Source organism: Oxyura jamaicensis, chromosome 2 (assembly GCF_011077185.1).
Source record: "Oxyura jamaicensis isolate SHBP4307 breed ruddy duck chromosome 2, BPBGC_Ojam_1.0, whole genome shotgun sequence".
In the NCBI taxonomy this organism is placed as follows: Eukaryota; Metazoa; Chordata; class Aves; order Anseriformes; family Anatidae; genus Oxyura; species Oxyura jamaicensis.
This window is the reverse complement of record NC_048894.1, coordinates 21,776,904-21,804,898: the sequence shown is the minus strand read 5'-3', so window position 1 is coordinate 21,804,898 and position 27,995 is coordinate 21,776,904. Positions and strand designations below refer to the sequence as shown.

The following is a 27,995-nucleotide window of genomic DNA, read 5'->3' as shown; positions in this document are numbered from 1 at the left end:
AGCAAGATCATAACACATCGAAGTATCATATACACTGAAGAAATAGCTCAGTGTCTTTAGTGTTTTTTCTCTCCTATAAAAATTTGACCTGTGTAGGACTTCATTCACATGGACACTAACAATGAGGAAGTATTTGCTTTGGCGGTAGTGGATCACACATCTGTTTAACTCGCTTAGTATTTTTTTAACATAAGGTTTCTCTGTGTTGTACAGATGTGCATCAGGTAGCATTCGACTTTTTTCCCCACTAGTGAGGTGTTCTGTGGTCGATCTCTGCTGGGGTGCTTGTTTCATTGACTTTTGCCACGCAAATCCATTGCTTAGAAGAGCGAGCTTCGTTTTTGGACTGGTTTGTTGGGTCTTTTTACTCGTTATCAGTCGGCATAAATAATAAATCCAGAAAATGTGCTGTATTTGTTGTTGTTTCCTCCGTGTGCTTTTCCTCCGTCTAACTTAATGTAAACTTCATCTCCTGGCTCCAAGTGAAGAACCACGCTGTTACTGGCATAGTCATAATTCTGATCAGCATCCTGAGCAATCGCACTAGCTCGAACCTATGTAAAATACATAAGGAGTGGTTAAGAAAACTCTGGTAGTTTTTCCTGCGTGGTGAAATTAAAGCATAGCCTCACCATTTTATTCAGCATGCACCTATGGACGCTTTAAATGTCTAATAATATATATTATAGTTTTTTCTTATGGGCACTGCTTATTTTCTCCTACAATACTATATTTGAAACTACAGCAATAACCTGCCTATTTCTCGGTCATTTGGTCAATACCAAGCTGCTGGCACTCCTGTAAATGTTTTATGCCTTTTTAAGTGCGTGTGTAGTAAGAGCTAGAGTTGGGAGCACCAGATACGGGCGCGTGCCCATTTTACACTGGTGTGACTTTTATTTTAGCGGAACAATTGATTGACATTGGTGAGGGTCCACAATGAGGCCCTACTGCCACCAGGCTGGAGTGTTTCCAGAGGCAATTTATTGTCGTACCACTAATAGTATCATGCTGTAAAGAGAATTTAAAAAAATACACCCCCCACCCACCCACCCACATGCTCCCTCCAATGCACACAGGCAGGTAAGGTAATCTAGTCAGGGTTTGGAAAAGCTGTTAATGCCACATTTCATTAAACAAACATTTAATTTCTGCGTAGTGTAAAAGATGCATACTTGAAAAATCATGGGTGAGTTGCTGTTTACTTTGAGAGCTCTTGGAATTTACAGGCACTGGAGAACTTCTAATTTCATTTGCAACTTTCACTTAAACATATGCTTTTTTTTTCTTTTCATTACTCCCTTGCTATTCCACAGCTGATTACGTTTGACATTAGTAGCAAACTGGAAGTAGATGCATGTTGGTTTCCAGCAATGAATAGTCTGTGGCATTGTAAGTCTCCAAATCATTTATATATAATTTGACCCTGTTTGTTAAAATATTTAAACTTAGTTGTATGAGATTTATATTGCATCATCTGCTTGTTGCTTGTCTTTGTTCTGGCGTAGTTACCGAGCAGTAAGTGATTTAGTGGCACTGCAAACCTGAACTAAGTAATAATGCATGACTCGGCGTACTATATGGGGGATTTTATCTGTTCTGAATTGAAAAAATAGGCTATAAGTCACAAATTTCCACAGATTCCTTTCAAAGTTTAAATGATAAATTTCCAAATTAAACTTTCATGTGATATGGTCTCACATTAATATTGAAATGTTAAAAGGTGGCAGGGGGGGATGTCTTTGCCATGGACAATCTTATGGTATTATGCAGCTTAAACATCACTGTAGGTGGAAATTATTTATACATTTCTTTATACATCCTGTATGAGTGAGAAAGGCTTAAAAATCTTGCAGTGGTTTGACAGGCTGCAAATTTAAACTGATGCATCGCATGATAATAAACCACATCTATTTCAGGACTTCTTGATCCCGAATCGCCTGGTGTTGTTTACAGAGGGCATCTATTTTGCTAGTGTTTTAGCAATAACAATTCTAAGCACAGGGTATTTGTCTGGATTAATGACTAGCAGGGTGGAGCTGAAGGCTCTGGGCCATTAACCCTAGAAATGCCCTCCAAAGAAGATAACGTGGGCTGAGACTGTAGTGCTAATGGAAATGGAAAGGGCAAATGGAAGCGAGTAGAAAGGCTACAGCTGAGGGAGAAAAACTTCCACAGAAATGACTATTATCTTGCATGTTGGCAAAAAAAAAAAAAAAAAAAAAAAAAAAAAAGGTCTAAATTACTTTCCAAATTTCCTTGCAGACCATAATTAAATGCTGCTTAGTGGATTTCTCTAAAATTTTGTACTGCTGTGGACAGTAAAAGCAAATTCAAACTGTGTTTGTGACTGTTGCGAGGAGGTCAGCGTATGGACGCTGAGTGCACCGATAATGGACATTTCGCTGTAAGACTTGAGCTCGTATGTAGTGGCTGAAGGGGAAAAAAGGGGACCCTGGATTCAAAAGCCAGGAAAGTAGAGTGCAGGTATCACTGCCCTGCGAATGGTGACAAACGTCCTGTAAACCCCAGCATGCTATTTTTAAGTTTTTTTACCTCGTTAGGTGAGGCAGCATATTTTCTTTTTTTTCCTTTTAAAGCCTGGCAGAACGGTCTCAGATGAATTCCCGGCGCAGTGCTGCAGGAGTGTAAGTGTGCCTCGAAATGAAAGCATGAAGGCAGTATGCATTGCATAAGTTGCACGGCTGCTCGCCTCATCTTTCACAGAGCTGCGCTGGGACACCCGGCTAGCAGGCGCACACCAGCTGAGCTGCCTGCTCTCAGCACTTCCCCGTGCTTTACTTATTATTATTTACTTATTAAAGAAGGCGATGTGTTAACACTGGGGACCTTGAGGCTCCTCAGAGGCACTGCGTAGGAATGCTATTTTTTCCTTTAAGTCTCACACTTTCCAGCGGGTTTTTCTTTGTTGGAAAACACTGAATTTACACTGTCATCCTTGTCAGACGCCATTTAGCGACTTACTTTCAAAACTTCCGAGCTTTCCTACACCCGCACGGGGCTGCACCAGCACTTCGCGTTTCGGGAGTAAATCAGAACCAAAAGGAAGCGCTGCCGCATCAAAGCTGTCGATTTTAGGTAATTTGTGTGTGGAAATTTACCTAGATATTTATCTTAGCATAAACATACACACGTATATGCCTAGACACCCTCCCCTTTTTTATTTTTTTCCTTTGAATCGGTTAAATTTGCCTCATGTCTGGTACTGGAAGCGGTTACACCTGGGGACCCTTAGGCTCCAGGCTCCGTTTAATATTTGCAATTAGTTACTTTTTTTAAAGTAGCAGGTCTGGAAAAGCAAACACTTTAAAACGCGTTATAAATAGGGACAAAAAAAAAATGAATTAGTGCCTTAATTGCCGATTAAACGGTATCCGCACGGTGGACGGGACTGCCTTTACGTGGAAGTGAACATACCACACGGCACTTTGTTTCACTGCTCCCGCCTGCTGCGCTCATATTTACGGCAGACATTTCCTAAATTAATTAGCGGCGGCTACTGCCCTCGTTCCTCCGTTCCCGGCTCCCTGTGAGGAGGCACCGCCCGCAGGAGGCTCAGCGCCGTCCCGGAGCCATTTGCTTCCCCCCTCACAAGGGCGCGGGGCGAGGCGCCGGGCCGGGAGGGGAGCGGGCAGACGTGACGGGGCTTAACGCCGGGAAACCCCCGGGACGGGCTTACGGCCGGCCGGGCTGCGGGCACAGCGCCGCGCCGCCCCTCAGGCGGCCGAGGCGGAGCAGGGGCGGCGCCCCCAGAGCGGGGGCTGCTGCCGGCCGCGGGGCGCTGGGAGCGGGGGACTCCGCTCGGCCCCCTTCGGCCCTGCCCGGGTACCGCTGCCCCCGCCCCGCGCCGCCTCCAGCGGCCGCCGGCTCCCGCTCCCCGCCCGCTTCTGCCGGGCTGCCCCGCCCGCTGCCCTCACGGGTCCTTGTTCCCTCACGGCGCCCTGTCCCCTCACGGCTCTCCCCTCACTTCTCCCTGTCCCCGTCATGGGTCCTGGCGGCTCCCTACGCCCCTCACGTCTCCCCTTTCCCCTCACGGTTCCTTCTTCCCTCAAAGGCCTCCGGCTCCCCCCTCACCGGCTCTCTGTCCCCTCTAGGTGCCTTGTCCCCTCACGGCTCCTCACGGCTCCCTGTCCCCTCACGGCTCCCTGTCCCCTCAAGCGCCACCGGCTGCCACCGCCGGCTCCCTGCCCCCCCACCCCCCGGCTCCCTCTCCCCTCACAGCCCCCTGTCACCCCCCTCCAGCTCCCTGTCCCCTCACGGCTCCCTGTCTCCAAGTATCCCCGTTTTCCCCCCGCGGCGCCCACCTGGTTGTTCTTGCAGAGGTCTGCCCACATGCTGGTGCCGTCGCCGCCCCGCATGAGCACATGGTAGGTGAAGAAGTAGATGCCGGGGATGGAGCAGGTGAACTTGCCGGTGGTGGGGTCGTAGTGGTTGCCCAGGTTGGTGACCACGTCGTCGAACTTGAGCACCTCGTAGCCCTCGTGCTGCCGCTTCAGGCCGGCGTAGAAGGCGATCTTGGGCACGGTGCTGTAGGTGGCGGCGCTGATGGCCCCCGCCGCGTTCAGCCCCGGCGCCCCGGGGGGGCCGGGCAGCCCCTGCCGGCCCGGCTCGCCCTTCTCGCCCGGCGGCCCCACCGGCCCGGGCGGCCCCGGTTCCCCCGGGGGGCCGCGGGGCCCGGCTTTCCCCGGCCGGCCGGCCTCCCCCTTGGGGCCCTGGATGAAGGTGGGCAGGGACTGCATGAGGCCGCGGTCGGGCGTGGCCGCCGTGCTGGGCGCCTTGGTGCCGCCGTAGGGGTCGCAGACCATGCGGCAGGTGCCCAGCATCTCGTAGTGCGCCGAGGTGCCGGCCGAGCTCACCAGCACGGGGATGAGGACGACCAGCAGCAGCACCATCACCACCCCCAGCGCGCCGGCCGCGATCAGCCGCCGCCTGCTGCCCACCAGCCGGCTCAGCGCAGGGCGATCCTCTTGCCTGCTTTTGGACAAAATCTTGCTGGTTGTGCGGGGACCTCCTCAGAGCCGAAAAGACGCCGAGCCCGAGCGAGCCCGGCTCCCCTGGGGGGCTTCGCCGCCCTCCCGCTGCCGGCGGAGGCGCCTGCGGGGCGCCCGCGGGTCCCGGGGCGCGGTGCGGCCGCTGCGGGAGGAGAGGGGCAGGAGGGGGGCAGGAGGGATGGAGGGAGGAAGGACGGAGGACGGACGGAGGGAAGGAAGGAGAGCTGCCGCCTCCCCGGCCGCCCGCACTTTTATGCTCCCGCTGGCGATCGACTTTTTTTTTTTTTTTTTTTCCTCTCTCTCTGCACGCTGTGCCAGTCCGAGTCAACTTTCCCTGGGACTTGCCTGTCGCGGTCGCCCCGCTCTCTGCTCTCTCTCTGTTTCCCCGCAGAGGTGACGGGGTTCAGCCCCGCTGCCGCCGCCGCCGCCGAGAGCCCGCACCGCCGAGCGCTGCCGGAGCCGGAGGAGAGCGGGATCCTGCCCGGGTGCCACCTGCCAGGAGAGGAGGAGGCTGACGAGCGCGCTGGAGCAATTTATAGGCACCCAAAAGCGCAGGGGAAAGGGGAGCTGCTTTGGCATCTCATTCCAGCATCTGCTCTGCTCTTCCCACTCACAGAGAGTTTGGCATTACTCTGGCAGTGTGGGAAATATATATTTTTTTTCCTCCCCCCCCCCGCGGGCCCCCCCGCGGTCCACCCCCCCTCCCTCCACAAACGGATGAACAGTGAAATCGTGAGGCTCACTCACTAGCTGCATCGTGTGATGACAGCTCTTTCTGGAGCAGACTGAAAGGAAGAGATCTGCCTAGCAGCCTCTGGGCACCCTTCAGGTCACCGATCGAGAATTAAAAGGTCAATCCACCTCCTGCTTAACGCATCCCTGAGGCCGCCCTGCCATGTTCGTACTTTCTGGGAAACATCACTTTAAATGCAGGGATGCTTTACAGTTACCGATTGTCCAAGTGGAAGTTATTTGAAAATATGCCTCCCACCACGCATGGTAATAGACATTAGCATCTCTCACAATTTTGGATCTCCCTCTTCCCCCCTCCCTAATTGCAATTATAAATGCAGAGAATGAAACGTTTCTGTTCATAGATTGAAAGTGGCATGCTCATAACTGGCTGCGGTGTTTCCCGGTGTTAAAACCAGCCACTGCTTTGCTAACAAAGCGACCAAGGAAAAGAGTTCCCTTTCGTTCAGAAGCCGAAGGAAAGCATGGGGCATCTGCTGATCAACAGATGCCTGGACCTGAGAAAAAACATCTCTAAGGCGTAACTTGCCGGCAGCAAAGTGTTTTGTTGAGTCTTTTTTTTTTTTTTTTTTCCTTTGGTGAAAGGTTTCTCCTCCCTCAAGAGCTGGTGGGCACCTCTGTGACAGGGTAGGAAGGTGAATGTGCAATATTAGTGGCATTTCTCCAGAGAAATTATTAAGCAACTCGTCCTGCTCACAAATACACAAGGTACACAAAGAGCTGTTTAAATAAACAAACAGAATTGATTCCTAAATCATACTTCTGTATTCAGGAGCAATGGACGTCAATCAAACGTGGGTGACATTTGCCTGTCAATACAGGGATGATGGCTGGAAAGAGTGTGACTTATTACAGCAAGGCAGGAATCTGAAATGAGCAATGGCAGCAAATAGGACAACAACCAAATAATAGCATCTCCAGTGATGATCAGAGGGCTGTGATCTTGTCTTGGATTTTATTAGCACGAATCCCCTCTCCCCTTACCCGTTCTCTTTTCTTTCTTTTCTATTCCACAACACAATAAGGTCAAACAAGCAGGCAGTGGGAAACAAAGATTCATTGATTCTTCCTTTTAAGCAGAAATGTCAGCAGCTCCTTTTGCTCTTTCCTGAGAGACTCAAAGGCAGTGAGTGTGTCCGCACCGTGCAGAGATGGGCCAGCCCAGCTCCTTATCTCCCCACAAAACTCCTGATAAAGCTTCCATTCCCCGCACTCGTAAATATCTCCTCCCACCCACCCTTTTTCTTTATTTTTTTTCTTTAATATTCTGTCTTTAAAAAATTCTTTATCTGGTCCTGACACAAGCTCGCCAGTTCCCTTAGCAAAGGGCTCCCGCTCAAGACCCGGGAAGGCAGCTGAGCACATTTGGAGGATTATGTTTATATCTCATCGCTCTCTTCACCCCATAGGAGAGGGCTTTCAACACCGCTCTTTCGTCCTTGCAGGAAGAAAAGAAAAGCTGTGCCAAGAGAGACGGGTCAGCCTCAGGCTGGAGCTGGGCCCTTGGGGTGCTGTGTTTAGTCATCTCTAACCCGGGAGGTTTTCATGACATCAGGACGTGCGCAAACCTCCACTGCAACTGCCGTGTGACATACCGGGGAGGCAGCAGTTCTTCTCCTACCCTCAAAGAGACTCAAACCAATTGTGCTCTGTCAAGCCGTGGTGACTCTGGGTGGCACCTGAGCACTGGCTTGCCGAGCGTACCCTTACTCCGGCTACAATAAACCTACTTCTTAAAGCAAGGTCCTGCCACGGCTACCACACTTACCTTCTTACTGCTCAGTTTTATCCTCATGCATATTGCCTGGAGTCTCTGTGCTCATTCGCTCGAGACTTGCAGACTTTCTCTCAAAGAAGGCCCATGAGCCAGCCACAAAAATCGCGGTGTAAGCAAGCAGAACGGAGAGAAGAGAGTGAGCCCCTCTGCGGAGCTGTCCACGAAGACCGTGTGTTAGCTGGGAACACAGCCTGGGATGTGCTAGACCAGTGCGTTAGTTACCAGAGCATCCTTACACCTCAAGGAAAAATATTTTTTCCAAGGAAACCACGAATGGAAAACCAATGGGCTGAAAAGTCACGCACCGGCGGTCTCAGTGCTTTTGGAACAAAGATAAGGAAAAGGTGGAAATGTCTTTTCACAATGGGACTTTAGTTTTCCTGAAGTGGCTTGCCATAGTAACACGTCACTGTAATTAAGGCCTGGGCACCATTTATGTTATAATGCAATCTCCTCTCCATGCTAAAAATCAAGACTGGCAGTCCGTTCCCAACAAAACCACGACACCCAGGCTGGCTGCTGCGGTGATCAGCGTTACATTTCTTTGCACCTTGCCTTAGTCCTTCCGCCTATGTTCTTACCTCCCCGCTCTCTTGGGGCCGTTACACATTCAGCCCCGCAGTCGGCGTGTAAGCTGTATCCCCTGCAGCTTCTGCCATTTGAAACAGCCTGCCCACAGCTCCTTCCCTTACTGACTAATTAGCTAATGTTCCTACGGAGCCTCGAAGATGTTACAGCGTAACATGCATGTTAATTCTACTTGCGTGAGTGAGAAAGCACGTGCTGTTGCCTCAGCACTAAGATGGGGAAAAATGGGAGAAAACCAAACAAGAAGTTATGCAGGAAAGGCATCCTGCAGTCGCCTGACATAAAATGGCTCCTTCTGCCTGCGGTGCTAAATCCAAAGGGTTAGCCCAGAAAAAAAATGTCTGTGAGAGAGGGCAACCCTTCACCAGCTCCAGCGAGCTGGAGTGAGGCAGAACAAGGTGTATGCCAAACAAAGGACCACAAAAATGTCCTGCCAAGTTCCACCTGGCTTCTGCTCGCTCCTACCTGCATCTCTTTGGTTTTTGCCTGTATTTTTACTCTGTAAAAAATTGGTTTAGACAAGCATTCTGAATTCCAGTCAATGTAAAACCTCAGGCATTGCTATAGTGTATCGTTAGAAATGCTGGCTGAACCATGTATGTAAAGGTCAGCATTTCAGCCTGGGTACCAGTGGCCAAATTCAGCCGCGGTGTGGTCAAAGAGCAACAAGCACTCACTCCAACAGGTAGCCAGGTTCAATGCTACAAAATGAAGTTATGGTATTAATTGGGGGAATATTCGTATTGGTATAGATGGCTCAAAGGTGCCATGACGAGCAGTCAAAATGCCATTGCTGCTATCCTAAGCCATTCCTATTCCTGTTTCAGTTCTGTGCACCCATCTTGCTAATATTTCATGTCATAGGTCTCGGAGAGGCTCCCGCTCCCCTTTCTGGTAGAGGCTAGTACGGGCAGCACGAACGGAGCTCTCCCAGAAATTTGTTTCCCTTGGCACTGAAGAACGTCTGTATTTGTTGTGATGGAAGTTGCCCACTGGCTTCCTTCACAAAATAAAGGATTTCATACTCATTCAAGGAAACTCAGTTTCTGTGTAAAAAATAATAATAGAAAATGTTTTCCTGATTATTTGGAAGCTTTTACCTGTCATTGGGAACATATGAAGTCTTTCAACAAGATGTTCTCTGCTATTCAAGGATTTAAGCCTCTTGTGTGTGTGTATTTGTGATTGAAAATAATGTAGATTAAGTTTTTTTCACAATTAATAACGCCCTTTGATAGCACCAGGACGAGCAGTCTCTGACCCTGAAATCAATCAAAGAGGAAAATGAATCTGTGAAAATGTGTTTGGCCTTGAAAGGGTTACAAGCACTTTTCAAACCCAAATGAGGGGGGAATTCAGGGAGGGCTGTCACTAAAGTGACAGGGCTCAACAAGGAGAATTTGCAAATAAATTCCACATCTTTTCCTTTTTAGTTTTTAATCTGAAAAGATCAGTCAGACATGACTGGTTACTGGAGGGGAGGGTGGAGGAATTAAAATGGAAAGATCTGTACCCAACTCATGTTTTGACTGCTGAATTACTGCAGATATAAAAACTACCATGGAAGTAAAAATAAACCTTAAACACACAGAGGGCTAAAGATTACACGTTTAACTGAGCAATTTTAAGGATATAAAATAATCACAAATGACACTTGGTAATTGCTAACATAAACAACAGCAATTAACCACCAAAGATCTTCATGACTTTATGTGCCCTCATTTATTCCAGAGACTAATCCACCAGGTGCAGATGTAAAAGGTTGTTCTTGCAGGTTTCTCCTCTCCTCCTTGCACACATGTGCAGACGAGCTTGCCTCTGTCTTTGTCTTCTGGCTCCTCCCTTCCCTCCCCATTCCCTAAGGGGCAGATATTGTGGTTCTAGTGATGCACGCCAAGCTTAGTAAGGTCAGTGCTTTCTGGTAGTGATACTAGTACCTCTTTTCCAGAGCTGCTGGCACCTGCTCTGTTGATGGCTCTTGCACTGGTGACAGAATACAGCTGCAAGAGCTGTACTTGTTACTGGGGACAGCTTCACAGCCTCTAGGTAGAGCTGTACCTGCTGAGACCTTTTGATCTGTCACCCCGCCAAGCGCCAGGCCCACGCTTTGCTTTGCAGAGGAGCTGTCACTCAGCTTCTGAAGAGGTCGCCAAGAGCTTCCCAGCCTTCCTCACGGGAGCCTGGGTACCCAGTTCTCCCAGAGACCACAACAGGGTCTGCTTGTGGCAGGTTTCAGCCCTCCCTTGGCCTGGGTCAGCTGCACTTGCAGAAAACACCCTTTTCTTCTCTCCACACCCTGGTAGGGTGAGCATTTTAACCCATCACTCTCCTGATGTAGAGGTTTTGGCTTCTGCAACCCCCTCTGTAAGCACATCATGAGCTGAGATGTTTTTCACGTAGGGTCTCTGGCTGACCCCCACCTTCAACTCCCTCTTGATCAAAAGCCATAGCAGGTAACCTGTCATCAGCAGGCAGCCAGAAGAACTCACAATGTTCATTAATAAACCCCAACTATACCAATATTCATAAGTGCTATTAAATCAAGGAGTACCGCTAACAGTGAAGGATACGGTGTCGGCATTCTTATGAAGATGTAAATAAGAAACACAAAAGGATGGAAGATAAATGCCTCCAACATGGGGGTAAGATTAAACATCCACTTTGTCCCTGCTTAAAACTATACCAATAAGCAAAGGCATAAATCATGTTGCACTTCTATTAAAAATTATGTCAGTTGTTAGAGTCAATCAGGAGGAGATTTCCAGGTGATTTGCCCATGAGTATGATCTCACTTACCTCTGGAATGGTTATTAAACCACCACTGCTATTAAAGAGAGATGTTTGGGGAAAAAAGCAAGAGCAGAGACAAGCTTTTCTAAACTGTCATCCGCGATTTGCCCTGCCTCCTCCAGACCTGAAAGACTCACCTGCCATTGTTACACCAGCCCAGCAATCTTCTGGTTTTTCATGCCACGGTCCTTTATATCCATCAGGAGGTTGATGGATGGGCAATAAGAATGGATAGCTGGGAGTGGAAAACTCAAAATTAAACTCCCAAGAGTGGCACGTTGCCCAAGAGATTTATTTTTTCTTCTGTCATCCTCCCGACTGATTTTCTTTCTGTGCCCAATTATTGATTTCTGGAGTAGTTAATGGCATAATTTACTTTGCAAATTGCAATTATTTCTGACCACTCATTTTTCTTCCTGTGTGTTTTGTTTGTTAAAGCAGGAGGCTCTTTGTTTCCAGTCTTTGCAACAAAATGGCACGCAATGGAATTTTTCAAGATCCCACAGGTTGCCTAACCCTCGATTATTACGGTAGGCAACTGCGTGCAGGACTTTGTGACATCTGCCCTTGTATTTTTAACAAAATACAACTTGCCTTACAGATTTGTGGGCCTGATCCCTCACAAAAAAGGAGCAGCTCCACCAACGACGTTACAGCTGAGAAGTTAACGTGCACCTGGCATCAGAACTGGGCCCACGGTTTGCATCGCATTTAGAGAGTGACAAAGCACAGCGAAATGCCACGAATACTCTCTTCCTCCCAAAAGGGGCCGATTATCCCTCCATACTGAGGAAGGGACCGGGGTGCTTCCTCTCAGCATTGCAGAGATACGAGCTGTGCAGGGAAGCACTGTGTGTGCTTCTCAGCTTGGCGTGCTGCGGCTGTCATTATTAACAGGCTAACCCATGCTGCATGTAACTCTGGTTTTGGCACTTGTGAATTTAACTTACATTTATGCACTTAGCAATAACAACTAAAAAAAGAATGCAGACTGGAGAGAAAAATCAAAGTCTTTATCACTTTCTGAGCTATGTATGTGTTCTTGTGCTGTGCACACATTTTTGGCTAGGCTCTGGGTACTCTTTCTGTGTAGCAATACAAATCTAGTACGCACAGTTACTGCACAAATCCAAAATGCATCAGGTGAGAAGAGGAATGGGACTGGCTAAAGAGCTGGTCTACCATGTGGGGACAGAGATTTTCTACTCTCCAGACAGATACAATCTCAGCCAGACTTTTCCTTTCATATAGTGAGAAATTATGTATATGTTTACAATACCCCCCCACATACACACATGCACACATATGCACGCGCATAAAACTGTGCATGTTTTTGCTGGAACCAGAGCAGAACACTAAACCCTGCGGTTACTGCAGTTCACCAAGCATTTTACTGTTGAAATACAACCAAAAAGGAGGACGACATGCTCAATATTCTGTGAAAATATTCTCAATCACTAGTGTACACATGGAGTTACTCTACTGAGCTAATTGATGTGCCAAATTGCATTTGCACTTAACACATGAGTGATTCCATTGGCCTAAAAGCAGTACTCGCTCCTGTATTGCTATGCAGTGAAGCTCATTGAACTTGTATTAGAATTTCCCTGGTATTTGGAAGAGCAGAATTTAGCCTGGGATCTTCTGTTTAATTAACTTCAAATCACTAATGTCAGTCTTTAAATAAGTAAAAGAGAAAAGAATCTTTTATCAAACTTAATACCTGGGAGAGAGAATAAAATGGGACGAGTTTGCATGGAGCGTCCTGACAAATGCCAGTTCTCTCCAAAACACTGGGAGGAATCAGAAGAAAGATACACAAAGGGAGGGCAGCACAAACCGGGGGGACTGCTGTGGGTGAGAGAAAGTCACTTCCAGAGAGCAGCATTTAAGCAACGACGCTGAGATTGCAATGCCTTGAACATATTTAGGCATTTTTTTTGAAAATTAGTTTTGCAGAAGTAGCAGCACAACACAGAAGGGCTGTGTGCCGGAGGAATCCTTGCACGTCTGTGCATGGCGTGGTGCTGTGGTGCAGGTGAGCAGCAGGCAACCTCACGACAGCTTCGACCAAATTCTTCCTCCAGACAACTTGTCTGGGAACTGCTCCTCCTACATTTGTCTCCCACCAGGTAGGAATGCTGACTGCTTTAAGCACAAACCGATTTGCTGCCAAATTTGTCACTCAGATTCCTCTGTTCAGGAGGGATGGCAAGCGGAAAGCAAAATGCTGTCACGCTGCCGAGTGTGGACGCCGTGGGATCCAGCCATCGAACAGCCCGCGCCTCTAGACCTTGAGTCAGAGTTCCCTCTCTATGCGTTTAATCAGCTCCTATTCTGCATTTAATGCATATCTGTTAATAGCTTTCCATTCTTAATTACATCATTACCATACCTTCTCACTCCATTTATTACAACTTTCTGCATTCTGAACTGCTAATAGGTAGCCGATTTGAAGCCAGTAGGTCAGTATCTCAATGACACCATCATATCTGTGCTTCCCTTCCTCTTGCTACGCTCCATGGACGGTTAAAAATGCAGACTTTTTTATTTTCCAATGAGCAGAGGCTCTAACTGGCTCACCACTATGCTCCGGTGTATCAGTTTGGAGTAGCCCCATTCATCTGCCCAGATTCAGGCGAGTGGCACGGAGGATGGATTCAGCCATCCTTTCTGTTTGCTTTGCAGGGTTCCCTCCGTGTTTGCTTGGAGGAGAGACTTCAGCGCAGCGGGTGATGCTGATGGAGGACTGAGATGGGACGCTAAATGCAAAACCATCACTGACACGCTGATCACTCGGAGGACTCATTTGCCTGGCCAACCACACCTGCTGTGCTCCCATGTACTCAGGTGCTCGTGCCAGGTTCCCTGAGTCTCCTTTTGGGAGCACTCTGAACACCCGTGGGCCCACAGACACTGCCCTGGGCTCAGCTCTTTGTTCCCAACAGGCTTCAACACCACTTGTTCTCTTCACGCTGGTTCATCTTCAGTTAGATAAAAAGTTAAATGAGCTAACTTCCAGTTGCTTCAGGTCAGACCAACCCTACAAAAGTTAAAAATAAAGACAAAAGTTGATTTTCTGTCAGCACTTAACACATTTAGGCTCAATTTGAAGCCCTGACCACATATTTTGTGAACATCTGGGGACGAGGTGATCTATTGCTTGGCTCTGTTGATGCTTTTACAAAGAGGTCTGAGGACTAGGAAGGGTTACGGAAGGCCAGGACTAGATGTTCCAGGTCTGGGCTGAGGAAAACAGCATGACCAGTGCTTTTGTAGAACTAACTCCCAAATCCCAAAATAAGAAGGAAGAAATGGATAAAGCCAGGAGCAAGCAGACAGGTCTGAGCCATGCCACAGGATCCAAACATTGTGCTTGTACTGGAATACTGAGCAGTACCAGGGCACGTCTCTGGGCAGAGGACCACCACTCTTTATCCTGTTACGTAGCCAGGCACATGGCAATTTGTACACCCCAAATGGAGAGGTTGGCTGGTAGCACGGGCAGAAACCCTCCCAGCTAGGCAGAGTGCATGAGGCCATCCCAGTTCCACAGCGTTTAGCAGTCCTGATGCAGGCCAGTTGGCAAGAGTCCTTGTACCATCTAATTCAGTCTTATAGAGAGCAACTTCTGTGGTGCAGGGACTTGAAACCCCCTGCAGCTCTTACCTGCAGCTTCTAGGACAAGCCTGGGACACCCCTCCCAGGCTGGTGTCCATACAGATCCTTGGGGTCACCTCCTCACCGGGCCACAAGGCCTGATGGAGGGTGTCACCCTCACCTGCAAGGTCTGGAGGAGGACATCACCCTCACTCATCTGCAAGGTGTGATGGAGGCTGTCAGCAGACAGCAAAGGGGAAAGATGAAAACATATTTGTCATGCAGAGGACACTCGCCACCGGATACCAGCAATTTTCAGGTGTGTTGGACACTGCAGTTAGGGTACTTGGTCCTGCAAACAGCCACGTGCTTGCCTAGCTCCACATGAGGGCTGTGGGAAGTGGAACAGAGAGCAAAAGTCTGTGGCTGAGCTTGCTGAATGGGACAGATGGCAACCCGTGCCAAAAATAGCTTTGCTAGAAGTAGAACACATGGTAAATTGCATTAATTTTAATAATTGCTTTTTATGCTTTGATAAAAACTGGCAAAAACCTAAGGATCCTCTACCCAAGATAATTAGCACGGCTCTCCTTGACTGCTCCCCCTTAAAGAAGATGCGGCTCCAAAGCTCTGCTGAAGGATGAGGCTGCCCACTTGTGCCAGGGAAATAGTGCTTGAGTGGACACGGCACCCACAGGGAAAGCAGGACTTGTGCAGAGTGGCAGAGATGTCACCGGGTAGCTTGAGGCCACCAACACAGTGCTGGGCTTGGTCTGCAAGGGGAGTGCTGGCTGTGGCCTGGGAAGGTGCAGCCTCCGTCTGGCCCAAGGCTCTCGCAGGGTCACACGCTGAAGGTAGGCAGATTCGAAGTCCTAAGTATCAGAAAAGCTGCTTTGCAAAAGGAAAGGCATATTTTAGTAATAAAATAAAGAAATAAATAAATGCAGCAGATAGATATACAATTCCATGTTTGCTGTAGGGGTATGGGAACAGACAGGCAACTCCTTTGCCCACTACAAAAAGGATTTTTGCCCACCAAAGTGCCAGGTACCTGGCACTTTGTGCCAGGTACCACTGTCATTTTGTGGTGTGAGAAGAGAGAAGAGGAAGAGTGTGCCCGAGTTATAGCTAGTAAAACAGCCACTACAGTTTCTTACAACAGCCCCCAGTCAGGAATTAAAGCTGAGTGTCTTTGAAAGAAATCCTCGTGTCAAAGAGAAGTGCCCCCAGCAAAAGTTCCAGGTACAACATTAGACAGCACCAGCACCTCATTCACGCCAGACACCATCGTGCCCAGCTGAATTGGCTTAGTCTTCTGCCCAGCTATAGCTAAATCAGCTGTCTGCTGGCAGACCGTCCACACGAGGGGCCGTGCCAACGACACAAAATTGGTTTCTAATTGCAGTAGTTAATTCAGGGCATCCGCTGTTCAACCAGTTCTAAAATTACGTTTAATTACCTGGGGGATTTCAGAGAGCTAGCGATGCTGGCTTTTCTCGTATGAACAATTATGCTGGAATACACAATATGCTTCACACAGTGCTACCAAATGTATATATGAATGAAGTGTATTCTCCTCTGCAGCTAAAAATCACGCCTGTCAGCCCAGATCAGAGTTACTCTGGGATAGTCACAAACCACTCAGAGTCAGGTAGGCAACAGGCCAATGTCAAGGAGTGGTATTCATCCTGGTTAGGCAAGGAAAGCTCACTAAAACTAAAGTTTTGTATCCCAAAGAGCACAGTGTGACTGCAGCTGGACCAGGCTGTCCTTCTTCCTCCTGCCATTGCCAGCCTCAGGGAAACAGGAAGGATTTGCACCACCCAACATCAGTGCAGCCAGCTCTGAGTGTGTAATCTAAGTGTATGAATACAGAGATATAGAAATAGAAAGAGCTACGGGCAACTAATTCCCAAAAGAACACCTGATCGAAACATCGTTGGTTGTAAGCCTAATTTGTGTGCACCGAAGGCTGATTGTTCAAAGTACTTGGGAAGATTAAAAAAAAAAAAAAAAGAAAGAAAGAAAGAAAGAAAGGAAAACCCTGCTAAGTCAGGTCTTCTCAATCCTCAGGGATCAAACTGCTCCCTGTATGTGATGCCTACCCCTCAAGCATGGCAGGGCTCAGTGCTGCCCTTCCCAAGCTGGCACTGAGGCAGGGAGCTCAGCACAGTCGGGACCAGGCTCCAGCCCCCCGTCCCAAAACACCTCCCTCTGCCCACACCCTCCCTGGCACCCTGAGGACCTGGTCCTCGAGCACACGCATTTATGTGGATTACTCTACTGATGCTATTTGTATTCCATCATCTTTTAAAGCTCAGTGATTTAGATTGACAAATGTATTCGGATTTACTAATATGTTTTCTTCCCATCTTCGCTGTGTTTTTGCATAGGAATTATCCTGTTCACCAGCTCAGGAAAAAACAATCAACAGCTAGGATGTATATTCTGCTTCTGATTTTTGCACAGAATTACAATGCCTTTTCCCTTTTTTTTCCCCCTCTGAAAAATGCATTAGCCTTTGCGTTTTCCCCAGCAGCACTGTCCTGTAGTTCCACATTTAACTTGGCATCCCCACAGCCCTTGTGGGTTTTTTGATGCGTTTCTGAGAGGTGTAACGGGTCTGCCATGTTGCCTTTACTTTTGATACCACTTCTTTTCCTCCAGCTGCACTGTGGTTTAAAAGCCTCTTCACAGAATGCCTCAAAAGCTCTTGATGTTTGTATTGCTGCAAGTGCATAGTGAAGCCCTCTTCTAACAGTCATTATCTGAGCAACAGCACAAGAAGAGCAGAAAACTAGGGACAAGTGGACATACTTCAGCAAACACTGCCAAAAGGATGAGATACTCCAGAGCTGTTGGGTTGAAACATTTGACTGGATCACAGACAGCAGATGAGGACAAATTTTTGACTTTTCTGCAAACCCATGGGTTTTCACTGTAGCTGAAGATGGATGTTTCAGCATGTCGGGAGATGAGAAATCTTAGAAATAAAATAGAAACAGAAATTGAAACAGAGTACCAGAAACACTGCAAGAGAACTCTGGTGCTTCTCTTGCTTGTCTTACCTTATAATCAATGAAGTTACTTTAGATAGCTTGCTAATGAAACAGGCTTTGTAATTTTTCTCCCAGAAATCAGCAGCGTTATTTGAATTACTATGTATATGCCAATGCTATGCAGGTGGTGGGGCAACTGCATTGTGCGGGTGATTTGGGGTGACCAAGCCCCCTGCTCAGGAACGTATCGATCACAGCCAACAGTCCACTCTCATAAGATCCCATAAACGCCAAAACCCAGCTAAGGTAACTAGCACAAGATGCTATTGTATCTATATTAGCTCGGTGGAGAGGGTTTGTATAATGGCAGAGAAGTCATTCTTCAGTGGGAAACTGAAAGCATTAGGTATTGGTGTGCAAAGAGTTGTATGATGAGTGCTGACACTTCAGTGTTCCAAAGCCATGTGAGAACAAATATTCCCCATAGTTGATAAATCATAATGCATAACGTGTTTGTCCATTTATATTTTTATTTTTTTAATATTATAGAAGGAAGGGTCAAACAACACAACTGCTGCAGAGAATTGAAGAAATCCAGACCCAAGCCTTCCTGGTCCCCAGTGCTCTAATTGTGCTGCTCCGACCTCTACTCCCCGGTTTCTGTGCTGACCTCTGCGCCAGACCCTCTCTACTGAATTATTCATATTCTTCCTAAACTGCAGCCAGCCACCACTGCCTGCATCATTGATTGTGTGCACCCAAAATGGTAACACTTAAACGTGAGAGTGGGTCACATCTGAGCTTACTTCTGGCATGTTTGCCTTCTGTATGACCCACCTGTGTGTGCACAGGGGGAGGCCACCTCACAGGGTGCCTGAAAAGGGAGTTGTGACTGATGGAAGCAGGAGTACGGGGTGCATGCCAGGGGACACAGTGTCAAACCAAAGCCCTTCACACTATGCAGAAGCAGTTTCACATAGTATTTTCAGAAGGGATGTTCACAGGAAGTCCACCAGCTTGTTGGTGAACTTCTTTGAAGTTTTGAGGGGCTTACTCTGAGAAGTCAGAGCAGGGGATGCCCACTGTGGTGCCATCAGCCATTGTCACACATCTCAGGAAGAGGCCTGGCTCTCAGCAATGTGGAAATCCTGCTTTTTTGCCATAACCCTGGATATAGAAGAGATTTATTCAGCCTGTGGTAATTCCAGCAGGGTGAACGAGCAAGTGAGGTAGTGGCAGGCAGGACAAAGGCCAACACATGCCACACGGTCACCTCCACTCCCACCACGCTCCCTTCGGAGGCCCTGAAGGCTTATTCCTTTTTTAAACTCCTTGTAATTTCCACCCAGAGATCTTCCCTCTCCCACCAGGTGAGGAGCCTGACCCTCCGCCCTCGATTTCTCTCTGGCTTGCAGAGTGCTGCTGGGGGGCTCCCCGAGTCCCAGGCCGAGGAGCAGCCCTTGTTCCACAGGCCCTCAGAAATGTTCCCACACAGACCATCAACAAGGCCTTGAGGTTGCAGGAACATGACCTCAAAGTCAGCTGAGCCTCCTCTGCTGGCTGGTAATGCTGAAACAGAAAATAATACCCGAGTGAGACAGCATACGCTTCTCAGTCATGCTTGACTTTGTTCAGCAATGGTGCTATAGACCACAAGTAAAGGCTTCCACCCCCATACAGGCTAGAGGCAAGAGGGAAGCAGACAGAAAGTCCTGACTGATAAAAAGCTGAGGTGGGAAGCAGAGCAAATGGGCTTTGTCTTCACTGGCAGTTTTGCACCTGGAATGGGTCTGAAGGCTAACACCTGGGCCATGGTATTACTTGGGAGCCAGGCCAGTGTTTAAGGACAGATGACCCCTGCTCTAGGTGGGATTTCAAAGTGGAGACACAACTTCACCTGCACTTCTTGCCACCAGCCTTTTAGACAATTATGCCTTCTCCGTACTTGCTGCCATCAGCTGCTCTTCAGCCTAAATTCAGGGTAACCCATAGCATCAGAGTGAGCTCCTGCACTGTCTGCTGGTGGCTGCCTCAGTCTCCTGCAACATTGCACTCCAACACCCCATAATCCAGCATCTCAAGAAGCATTACAGCTCCAAGATCTCACAGCATGTGAAGGTTTTTAAGAACTTTGACCAAATTTTTTTGCCCTCCTGGAAGAAATGTTCACAGCAGTGCTTGTAGCCAGGAGAGCTGGCCTGAGTAACAAATAATGTTTGTTTTCTTCAGTTTAAAGGGTGAATAAAAGGAAAAAGACATTAAGTACAATAAGGTGGAAAAATGGCTGATTTGAGAAGCATAATATATGTGTGATTTTCCTAATAATCCCGCAGAAACTGATTATCTCAGTTTACATCTAGTTTAAGGAAAAAGGCAAAAAAAAAAAAAAAAAACAGGCTGCAGTCAAAACCACCACTTTAGAGGGGATTATTTATATGGCATTATTGGGAGCAGTGAATTACAAAGAAGGCTTCTCCACATCTGCGTTGCTGCAATTACCTCCCATTACCGTCACTCACTCCTGCCAGGGACCTCTGGCTGCCACATCTCGGGTGGCTCTATGGGGACGGGGCAGCCAGCCTCGCAGGGCAGCAGAGACTGGGAGAGACCCAGCATGGGGACACAGCCATGGCCCACTTGATGCCACTGTCCCCCTTTCACAAGGTATTTGCCCTAAGGATAGCTCTTTTGTGGTGCTTGCTCACAGCTGGGGTGGCATGCGTGTCCTTGTCAGGGAATCGGCCCCTCCGCCCATCAGTCCGCATCAGGGGAGAGGCAGAGGGCATCGAGGTCTCCATTATGTGTGCTCACATTTAGTTCTAGCCAGAAGTGAATTTTCTGCCCTAGGCAAGCCTCAGTGTTTGTAAAAAAACTACAGGTCCTGTACAAGCTCCTCTTGACCCAGGGTGAGCTCCCTCTGGTGCAGTCTGTTAATCTTCTTGTCACTGTTTTTCTCCCCTGTTGCTGATTTAAGGAATTGTTATTAACCTGTCTGATTTCAAGACTGTCAAAATGCTATCTTGAGACTCATCCAGTTATTCACCCCGTTATATCTCTTCCAGCATCCAAAACCCGTGGAGAAAGGCGGTAGGAGCAACTTCAGGACAGCGACCATCTCTCCCCTGAGATCTTTATAGCTCGCCTCCCTGAAGGTCCCAGCTCACCAGGGCATGGAGCCCTTCATACCTCACAATGTGCTGCAAATGGCTGTGCAGCCAGATCCTCATTTCTCTGCATTCCCTGGAGACCCTTCTGAATTCTGGGGAGATCCAGATACTGATGGGATGGAAGCAGTTTGGCTCGTTCTTCCCTCTCAGATTCAGACTTTCAACAGGAGCTTGCTATTAATAATAAACCACCAAAATCCAAGCGCTTGCCATTATTGGTTTCTTTTGCACTTAGTAATGCTGCTGCCTTGCTAAGGACTGTTACTAAGAAATATGTGGCACCGATGTGATTTACCTAGATGTTCCTGCCACTGCTGATAGATTTGCTTTTCTATATTCAAATGTCAGAACCTGTCTTTTGGAGTTTGTACAGGGATGTAGGACAGGAGGAAGACTTCTGGTTTGGTGACAGCAAATGCAGTCCTTTCTGTGCTTCCACCAGGCCTGGCCACCATCTTCCCAGAGAGGATGCATTAGAAATGGTCATTAAGCAATGCCTGGGTGAGGGGGACAAGCACAAGGGAAGGTGAAGGCACATTCTGACACAGAGCCACCAGCATGGTGCAGTGGTAAGACCCACTGTCCAGCCCTGAGGACCCAGGATCGGCACCACACCGATGGGTACATTGATTTATTCCACGCATTCACTGGAGGCAGGAGATACTGTCCTCTCCAGTGAAACTGTTGCTCAGACCAGGTATTCTCATGTTCACTCCATGAACGCCAACTTGAGAAGTCTAAAATCCCCTTAGGTCCCAGTCATTGTCCATCTCTCAGTGTCTGGATGCTCCTGGGGAAAGAAATCCTTGGACAGGAGCTAGGTTTTATGCTATTTACCTCTTGTTTTACAGGTTCTTGCAGGATTGGTCTTTTACCTCTCATTTCCCAAGACAGCTTGAGAGCTCCATGAGCACCTGATGAACTTTGAGGTCCTTCTCGTTGCTCCAATCCCTACACCAGAACAAACTTCTCTCCCTATAACTATCACCCCAACACATCCTTGGTGCCCTTTAGGATTTTCCCCACCTCTAGCCCCCCTACACCTTTCTTCTCCTGCAGTACGATTCCAGTCTGCCTTTCTGTGGGGCCTTCTGGTCATCCTTCTGCCTTGCATGCTCCCAGGCTGTCAAGTGAAAAGGTGGGCAAGCCATGCTGGGATTTTCGGAGGCGCTGACACAGACGACGGGCTCACTTTGCAGCGACACCTCATAGGTATTCAGGCTGCCCTACTCTTTGCTGACGAGCCTCATCTACAGAGTTTTCCTGCATAAAAAACTGCACATGTCAGAGATGCAAGACAAATGACGATGGTAATAATGTAAGAGAACATCCTCTGAACATCTGAGAGGGCTGAATTCATGAACCACTTTTATCAAGGCGTACAAGAGGCACTTAAATATTATCTGCTGCTTATAAATAATACCGGTATGTTAAATATACACATATTTTCACAGTTTTATAAAGCAAGTGATCTCTGTTTGCTTTCCACTGGAAATCATAAAGTAAAAATCAATGAGCTTATATCAAGCTTATATTATAGTCCTTGAAGAGTCAACCGACTCTATAAAAATGACTGTTTTCTAACGAAGATATCATTAATTGGATTGAGTTGGCAAAGTTTAAGTGCCTTGTCATATTTTGATTGCTATGCAGTGCTAGAGCTTATTGATTTTATAGAACAGCCTGTAGATAAATGTAATGATTAATTTCATTTGGTTTACAAGAACAGAAAACTTCGATGCAGAACTGGATGCACTCTTTTATTTCTTACAGCAGCCTGTGCCTTGCCTGAGCATGGCTCTACAGTGAAGCCATGCTAGGTGGCCTGGTCTTTCTGGGTTTCTTAGGAGTTACAAAAAAAGAAATTCCACGTTCCCCCTAAAGCTGTGGGGTTTTCAATTTCAAGGGCTTTGGAGGGGTTATTTTTCGATTTTTATCTCTTGGGGTGGGTGTTTCCTTCGGGAGCCTTGCTGAGAAGAGCAGTGAGCGGTGGCTGGGGGCTGAGGCTGGCCGCAAGGTGCCCACCCAGCCTCCCCCTCGCTCCCCCTCCTCAGCAGGGCAGGGGGAGAAGATGGGATGCAACAACTCAGGGGTTGAGATAAGGACAGGGAGATTGCTCACCAATTACTGTCACGGGGAAAACAGGCTCGGCTTGGGAAAATTAATTTAATCTATTGCCCATTAATTACAGAACAGGACAGTGAGAACAGAAAGAACAAACTCAAAACTCCTTCCCCCCACCCCTTGGCTAAAAAAGCCAAGGTGCAGCCTAGCAGCAGGCTCCTTGAGTTGCCCATTTTCCCTACAACAGGACCTCGGTTTCATGCTGAGGTCCCCAAAATGGGGCGAGCAGGGGCCACCGTGCCTCTGCACGTACTGCCGCAGGTGTCTGCTTCCCCAGAGCCCAGGAGCTGCTGGGTTTTGTGGTGGTTGTTTTTTCTTCCTGAGGCTTTGGGACTATTTATAGCACTTGCGATGGCATTTGGTGCCGCATGGCTGCCTCCAAATTATTTGGTTTCTTAATTGCAGGAGTTGATGTAGAAGGAAAGCGAGGGGAAAGGAAACACCAGCGGCCTCCCTGGGGACACCCTGCCAAGCCGTGGGGCGGCAGTCGGGCTCGGTGTGAGCTGTCTCAGCACGCTTCTGTACCAGAACACAAGGAATTAAAAGAATTGCAGGTGCAGGGCTTAAGTGTATATATATATATATATATTTCCCTAGGTCTGGTGCTTTCTTTCCTTGCTGCTCTAATTGTATTATTGCACCCACTGCTGGCAAAGGCTGAACACTGCATTTACAGCTGCTGCTGGTCATTCCCACTGCCTGAACCAGAAGCCGGGAGCCTTTGATGACAATTAAGCTCCAAGCTGACTGTGTTGTCTGCAAGGATCCTGAATTTAAATCAAAGTTCTGGTTTTTGATGTTGTCCTCGGGATGGATTAATATTGAATTCCTGACCTACAACGTGTTTAATGGATACCACTGGCAGAGCAGAAATCTTTGGGTAGCTCCAGCTGGCCAGAAATTAACCCAGGAAAGCCACTCTGTGTGATCTAGATGGTAAAATCATGTCCCCAGAAGTATCTGTGCACCTTGTTCCTCTGGATCAGAGCCCACTTCTGCTTCAACACAGCTGCTCATTTCTGTGTGCTCATGTATGCCAGGCATGTTTGAGGAGCTAGCTAAAATAAAATATCTAGATCAATGTGAGAACAAAAAAGAGGTAGCCAAAAGCCCAGATCAGCTGAAAGCCAGGCCACCATCTGTATGGTTTCTAAAAAGGCAGCACCTGGCCATCAGGTGGAACAAGTCCGCTGAGGGGGCTGTTTCCCTCTCTCAGATGGAGGTACCACTGTGCAGCAGTGGAGGGGTGTTGATGGAGAGAGTGCTGAGCAATAATGCCATGCGTTTGCTTTTTTATTAAATTATACCTAGGACTACCCATGCTTGCTGGCACAGGAGGGTCACCGAGAGCAATCACCAGGCAGGAGCTGTTCCTGCTCTTCGGGGTCTGATGTCGGCCTGGGAATGGCTCCATGCTGTTCCACCAGGGCCACCAGCCTCCATCTTCACACCAGTGAAGCAGTGACCAGCAAACCAGGACAAGCAGTACTTCGCTCCCACTTTCTCTCCTGGGCAGAGCAGGAACCTTCCTGTAGGACACTGTTAAAACCTCATTAAAGCCATTACTGAAACGAGGGGGGTGTTTTGCCCAGTGCCCGTGTGTCACCATACACGAACACGCATTGCTGCCCATGTGGCCAAGCTGGGAAGCGGCCGTGCCCGGTGCTTTGTACCCTGGCATACCTTCAAGGTGACTTCAACAAGTCAAGGCGGTTGCTAAAGCTGGCTCTGAGCACAGCGATTAAGCGGCAGGGGTGACACTGTGGCTCCTCAGCCTAAAAATACGGAAAAAAATAAATTTGCTCTTGAGATACTGTGTAAAAATATCATCTCTAAGGGCTTTTTCACAATAGGGAAACTGCTCCTTGGAGCACTAATTCAGCTCCTGATGCAGGGGGACGGAGAGGTGAACTGCAAGGGGTGGTAGCGGCAGCTTCACAGGTGGCCTCAGCCAGCAACCAGCCCCAGGTACCTACAAATTGTGTTTTGCATTACTTTTTAGACCAGAGGAAACAAAGTACCCAGCAGGGGAAGAAAATCTGATGCTGGGGAGGTTATAACTGCTCCTTCCCAGCACATCTGCCAGCCCCGGTGTCAGCAAAAGGCAACAAACACATGGCACAGATCCCGGCGTGTAAGGGATGTGTCACTGCAAGAAGGAGTAGGAGGAAAATAGAGCTAGCTGACAGCTCACATCCTGTGCCATAATCCTAGAAATTGTTAATATTTACAAAATTAACAACTAATATAGCCGATGACAATCTCACTCCTCCTGGTTGTCATGAGGATCTTAACAGTTCCCACCCGCTCCGAACAGGAAGAATTACCCCTCGCCACGGCTCCTGCTGCTCAGCACCAGCACGAAGGGCACGGAGGCATCCTCCCACATCACACCGGCATCGCCAGGGCTGGGAGAGCTCCTGACCTTGCCCAGGAGGTGTCTGGAAGAGCGAGGGAAGGGTCTGCCTCTTCCGCTCCCCCAGGAGCCCAGCGCCTCCTCGCCTTGCCCACGGAAGGGTGGGACAGCCCAGCAGTCCCGGCTTGGGCTGTGTCTCCAGACAAGCTGCAATTCCATGTGAAGCTGCTCCCGGTGCCGGTGCGATCAGCTGTAAGGCTGGCAGCTAACTGATGAGCAGACGCTACGGTGTCATTTCCTTAACAGGAAAAGACCTGGCTAAAAACAAAATAAAGTCGCTTGCATTCCAGCGACTCCAAGGGAAACATACTTAGCAGTCATAAAAAGGTGAATCGTCAGGATCACAAAACATTGTTGCCCATCTCCATTTTAAATAAGAAACACAAGTAATGGTGGTGTCTAAATTCTCAGAGCTGATATATATAAAGATATACATATATTTAACCCCATCTGTCCATCAGGAGGGCTGTATGAGGTTAACAGACACTGCAGGTACAAGAACACTGTAGATGGCGGCTGCACATCAGGGTTTCTGGCTTCATTCTGCCCTATCATTAGCAAGGATTCATCCCCCTGGACCACTCTTCGCACTAACACAGTATGTCAGCCTCTCAGTAATACACACAAAAAAATTGTTAGGGTGCCCTGTATGCAAAAAAATCACCAGACTTTCCAGTTCACCACATGCAAAGTCTAAGCAGAGAATTACCAGCACTGTTGTTTTCAAAGAGCTCCCAGGTGCCACAAGGAGCAAATGTCCTTCTAACAGGCATTATTCTCTCTCTTTGAAGTGACATGTTCTTGGCTGTACGAGAGGTTGGCCCGAAGAGGCAACCTGAACAAGTGACTAGGTGGCAAAAAAGTTCTCTCCAAGGACCATAAGCCAGGTATTGTCAACATAATAACAAAATAACACTGACCAGAGGGGCAAAGCTCTGCCTTTATGGAGCTCCGTGCCCCAGGTGGCACAACCCAACCTGTCCCCTTGGGCAGCACTCGCTGGAAGGAGCCTTGGTTTGATGGATCTGCTGGAGAAGTGACCACGGTGACGATGGGCCTATTGTGGGCCGTGATGCTCATTAATTGGTTCAGCACAGTAGGACACAGCATTGCCTTTCCACAGAGCATAGCGGGGAACTAAGCGTGACCCAGTAAAATGAAACAAGTTGGTTTTAAATATTAAAAAAGCAAGGACTCCAGAGAACAGATACATAACGCCAACAGGCTCGCATAAAACTGTTGTGTAGCTTGCTCTGAGAAGCTGGCACCTTTTAAAACCACTAAAACATTGGCATGGTACATCCCAAACAAGTTTGCTTTCTTCCCCAATTATTTTATTCTGCCCTGAACCTCAGAGGAGCAGCATTATTTCCCCCCCCCATTTTGTTTTCTGTTTGTAAAGCTTTATACATTTTAGTCTTACGTCGTCTACTCAGATCATTATCTTATTTTTTCATCTTTCTTTTCAAGAAACTTCTCTTTTCCCCATCTGCCACCATCTTCAGTATAATACTTCTCCCTTTAGGATTTCTTTTATCCTTCTCATCTCTATGCCTTTCACTTTACTCTTCCCCAGACCCTTCATTCTTGCTTTTGCTTGTCAAAACTGCATTTCTTCATCTTTCATGGGGGAAGAAGTGGGAAGGTGGGGTTTTTTTTTTTTTTTTTTTTTTCCTTGTGAAAACCCAGGAACGCTCCAATCGATACTTCAGAAATACTGCAGGAGACTTTGCACGATCCTTTCCACATTTTCAAAATTTGCAACAGCAGCTAATGGACGTCTGACTAATCCTTCAAAATCAGCAGCTTATTTACAGCAGCCTTACAGCTTCCCACAAATAACACTGCCAGGCCTTCCCAAAGCTTTTATTTTTATGTCAGAGCCTGGACTCCATGCTTTGACACCCTTGTAGCCACTTAGCAGCTCCTCTCTTTAATCCCCGAGGTGGTGCTGGAGGCAGCCTGGGGTACCTCATGGCCATGGCTAATTCTAGCCCCATTCCCATTCCAGCAGGAGCCAGAAGGCAGCACCCAGGCAGACGCAGGGGGATGCCAGCACAGCACCAGCCCAGGGTGAGGTGGCCCTGCTGTCACTTGGGGCTCAGCTGCACCTGCGCCGAGCCCTGCCCTTGGCCATGATCTTCTGCCCAAGCACGGGTGGCGTGCTCAGGGATGTGAAGCAAGCACACGTACAACTTCTTCCAGCCTGAAAGCAGGGATCCAACCATGGCTGCAGGCAGCTTTTAGGACAACCCTGTGGCCACTGCCACCCCCAAGGGCACAGTGTCAGGAAAGGATGCTGGAGAAAGGGTGTAGAGCCGCTCCATCCCTTCCCAATAGGTGTGCCTTTGCTATTTATTTTGTTCCAAAAGGAATTTGCAATAGGAGTTTGGGGATCTTCTGACATTTCACTGACATTTCTTCAAGGCTTTCTGTAGCACGAGTGTTATTGTCATTAGAGACCCTCATGTTTTAATGCCTACGTCTAGATTGAATTGTGTGTGTTCTAGCAGCTGGCCAGTTCTGGTTGCGAACTGGTAATGTGCCCCCAACCCAGCACCTCAACGGGCCTGTTGCAGTTGGAACTGTTCCCCCAGACAGATCACTTATGAGGTTTGGAAAATCCTCTGCAGAGTTTGCAATAGATAAAATTGACTGTTCCTGACAAGTCTATCATTTTCACCACTTTCCATCTGCCTATCAAGACTGTCTCATTATTCTGAAGTACCAAAGACCACTCAAAATGTGTCTAAAGCTTGAAGCCAACTT

At 48.1% G+C, this 27,995-nt stretch overlaps 1 protein-coding gene and 1 long non-coding RNA gene across 2 annotated transcripts; one reads left to right on the top strand and one right to left on the bottom strand.

The window, feature by feature from the left end:
- Window positions 1–69: 69 nt before the first annotated feature.
- On the bottom strand, window positions 70–5,140 carry C1QL3 (complement C1q like 3). Its single transcript, XM_035318353.1, has 2 exons — window positions 4,326–5,140; window positions 70–554 (listed from the first exon to the last, which is right to left on the bottom strand). The coding sequence occupies exons 1-2, from the start codon at window positions 4,911–4,913 to the stop codon at window positions 375–377; spliced, it is 768 nt and encodes a 255-aa protein (XP_035174244.1). The 5' UTR covers window positions 4,914–5,140; the 3' UTR covers window positions 70–374.
- A 27-nt stretch (window positions 5,141–5,167) lies between these two features.
- On the top strand, window positions 5,168–8,287 carry LOC118162278. Its single transcript, XR_004748377.1, has 2 exons — window positions 5,168–5,863; window positions 7,211–8,287. It is a non-coding gene; the product is annotated as an uncharacterized LOC118162278 (long non-coding RNA).
- The last annotated feature ends 19,708 nt before the right edge of the window (window positions 8,288–27,995 follow it).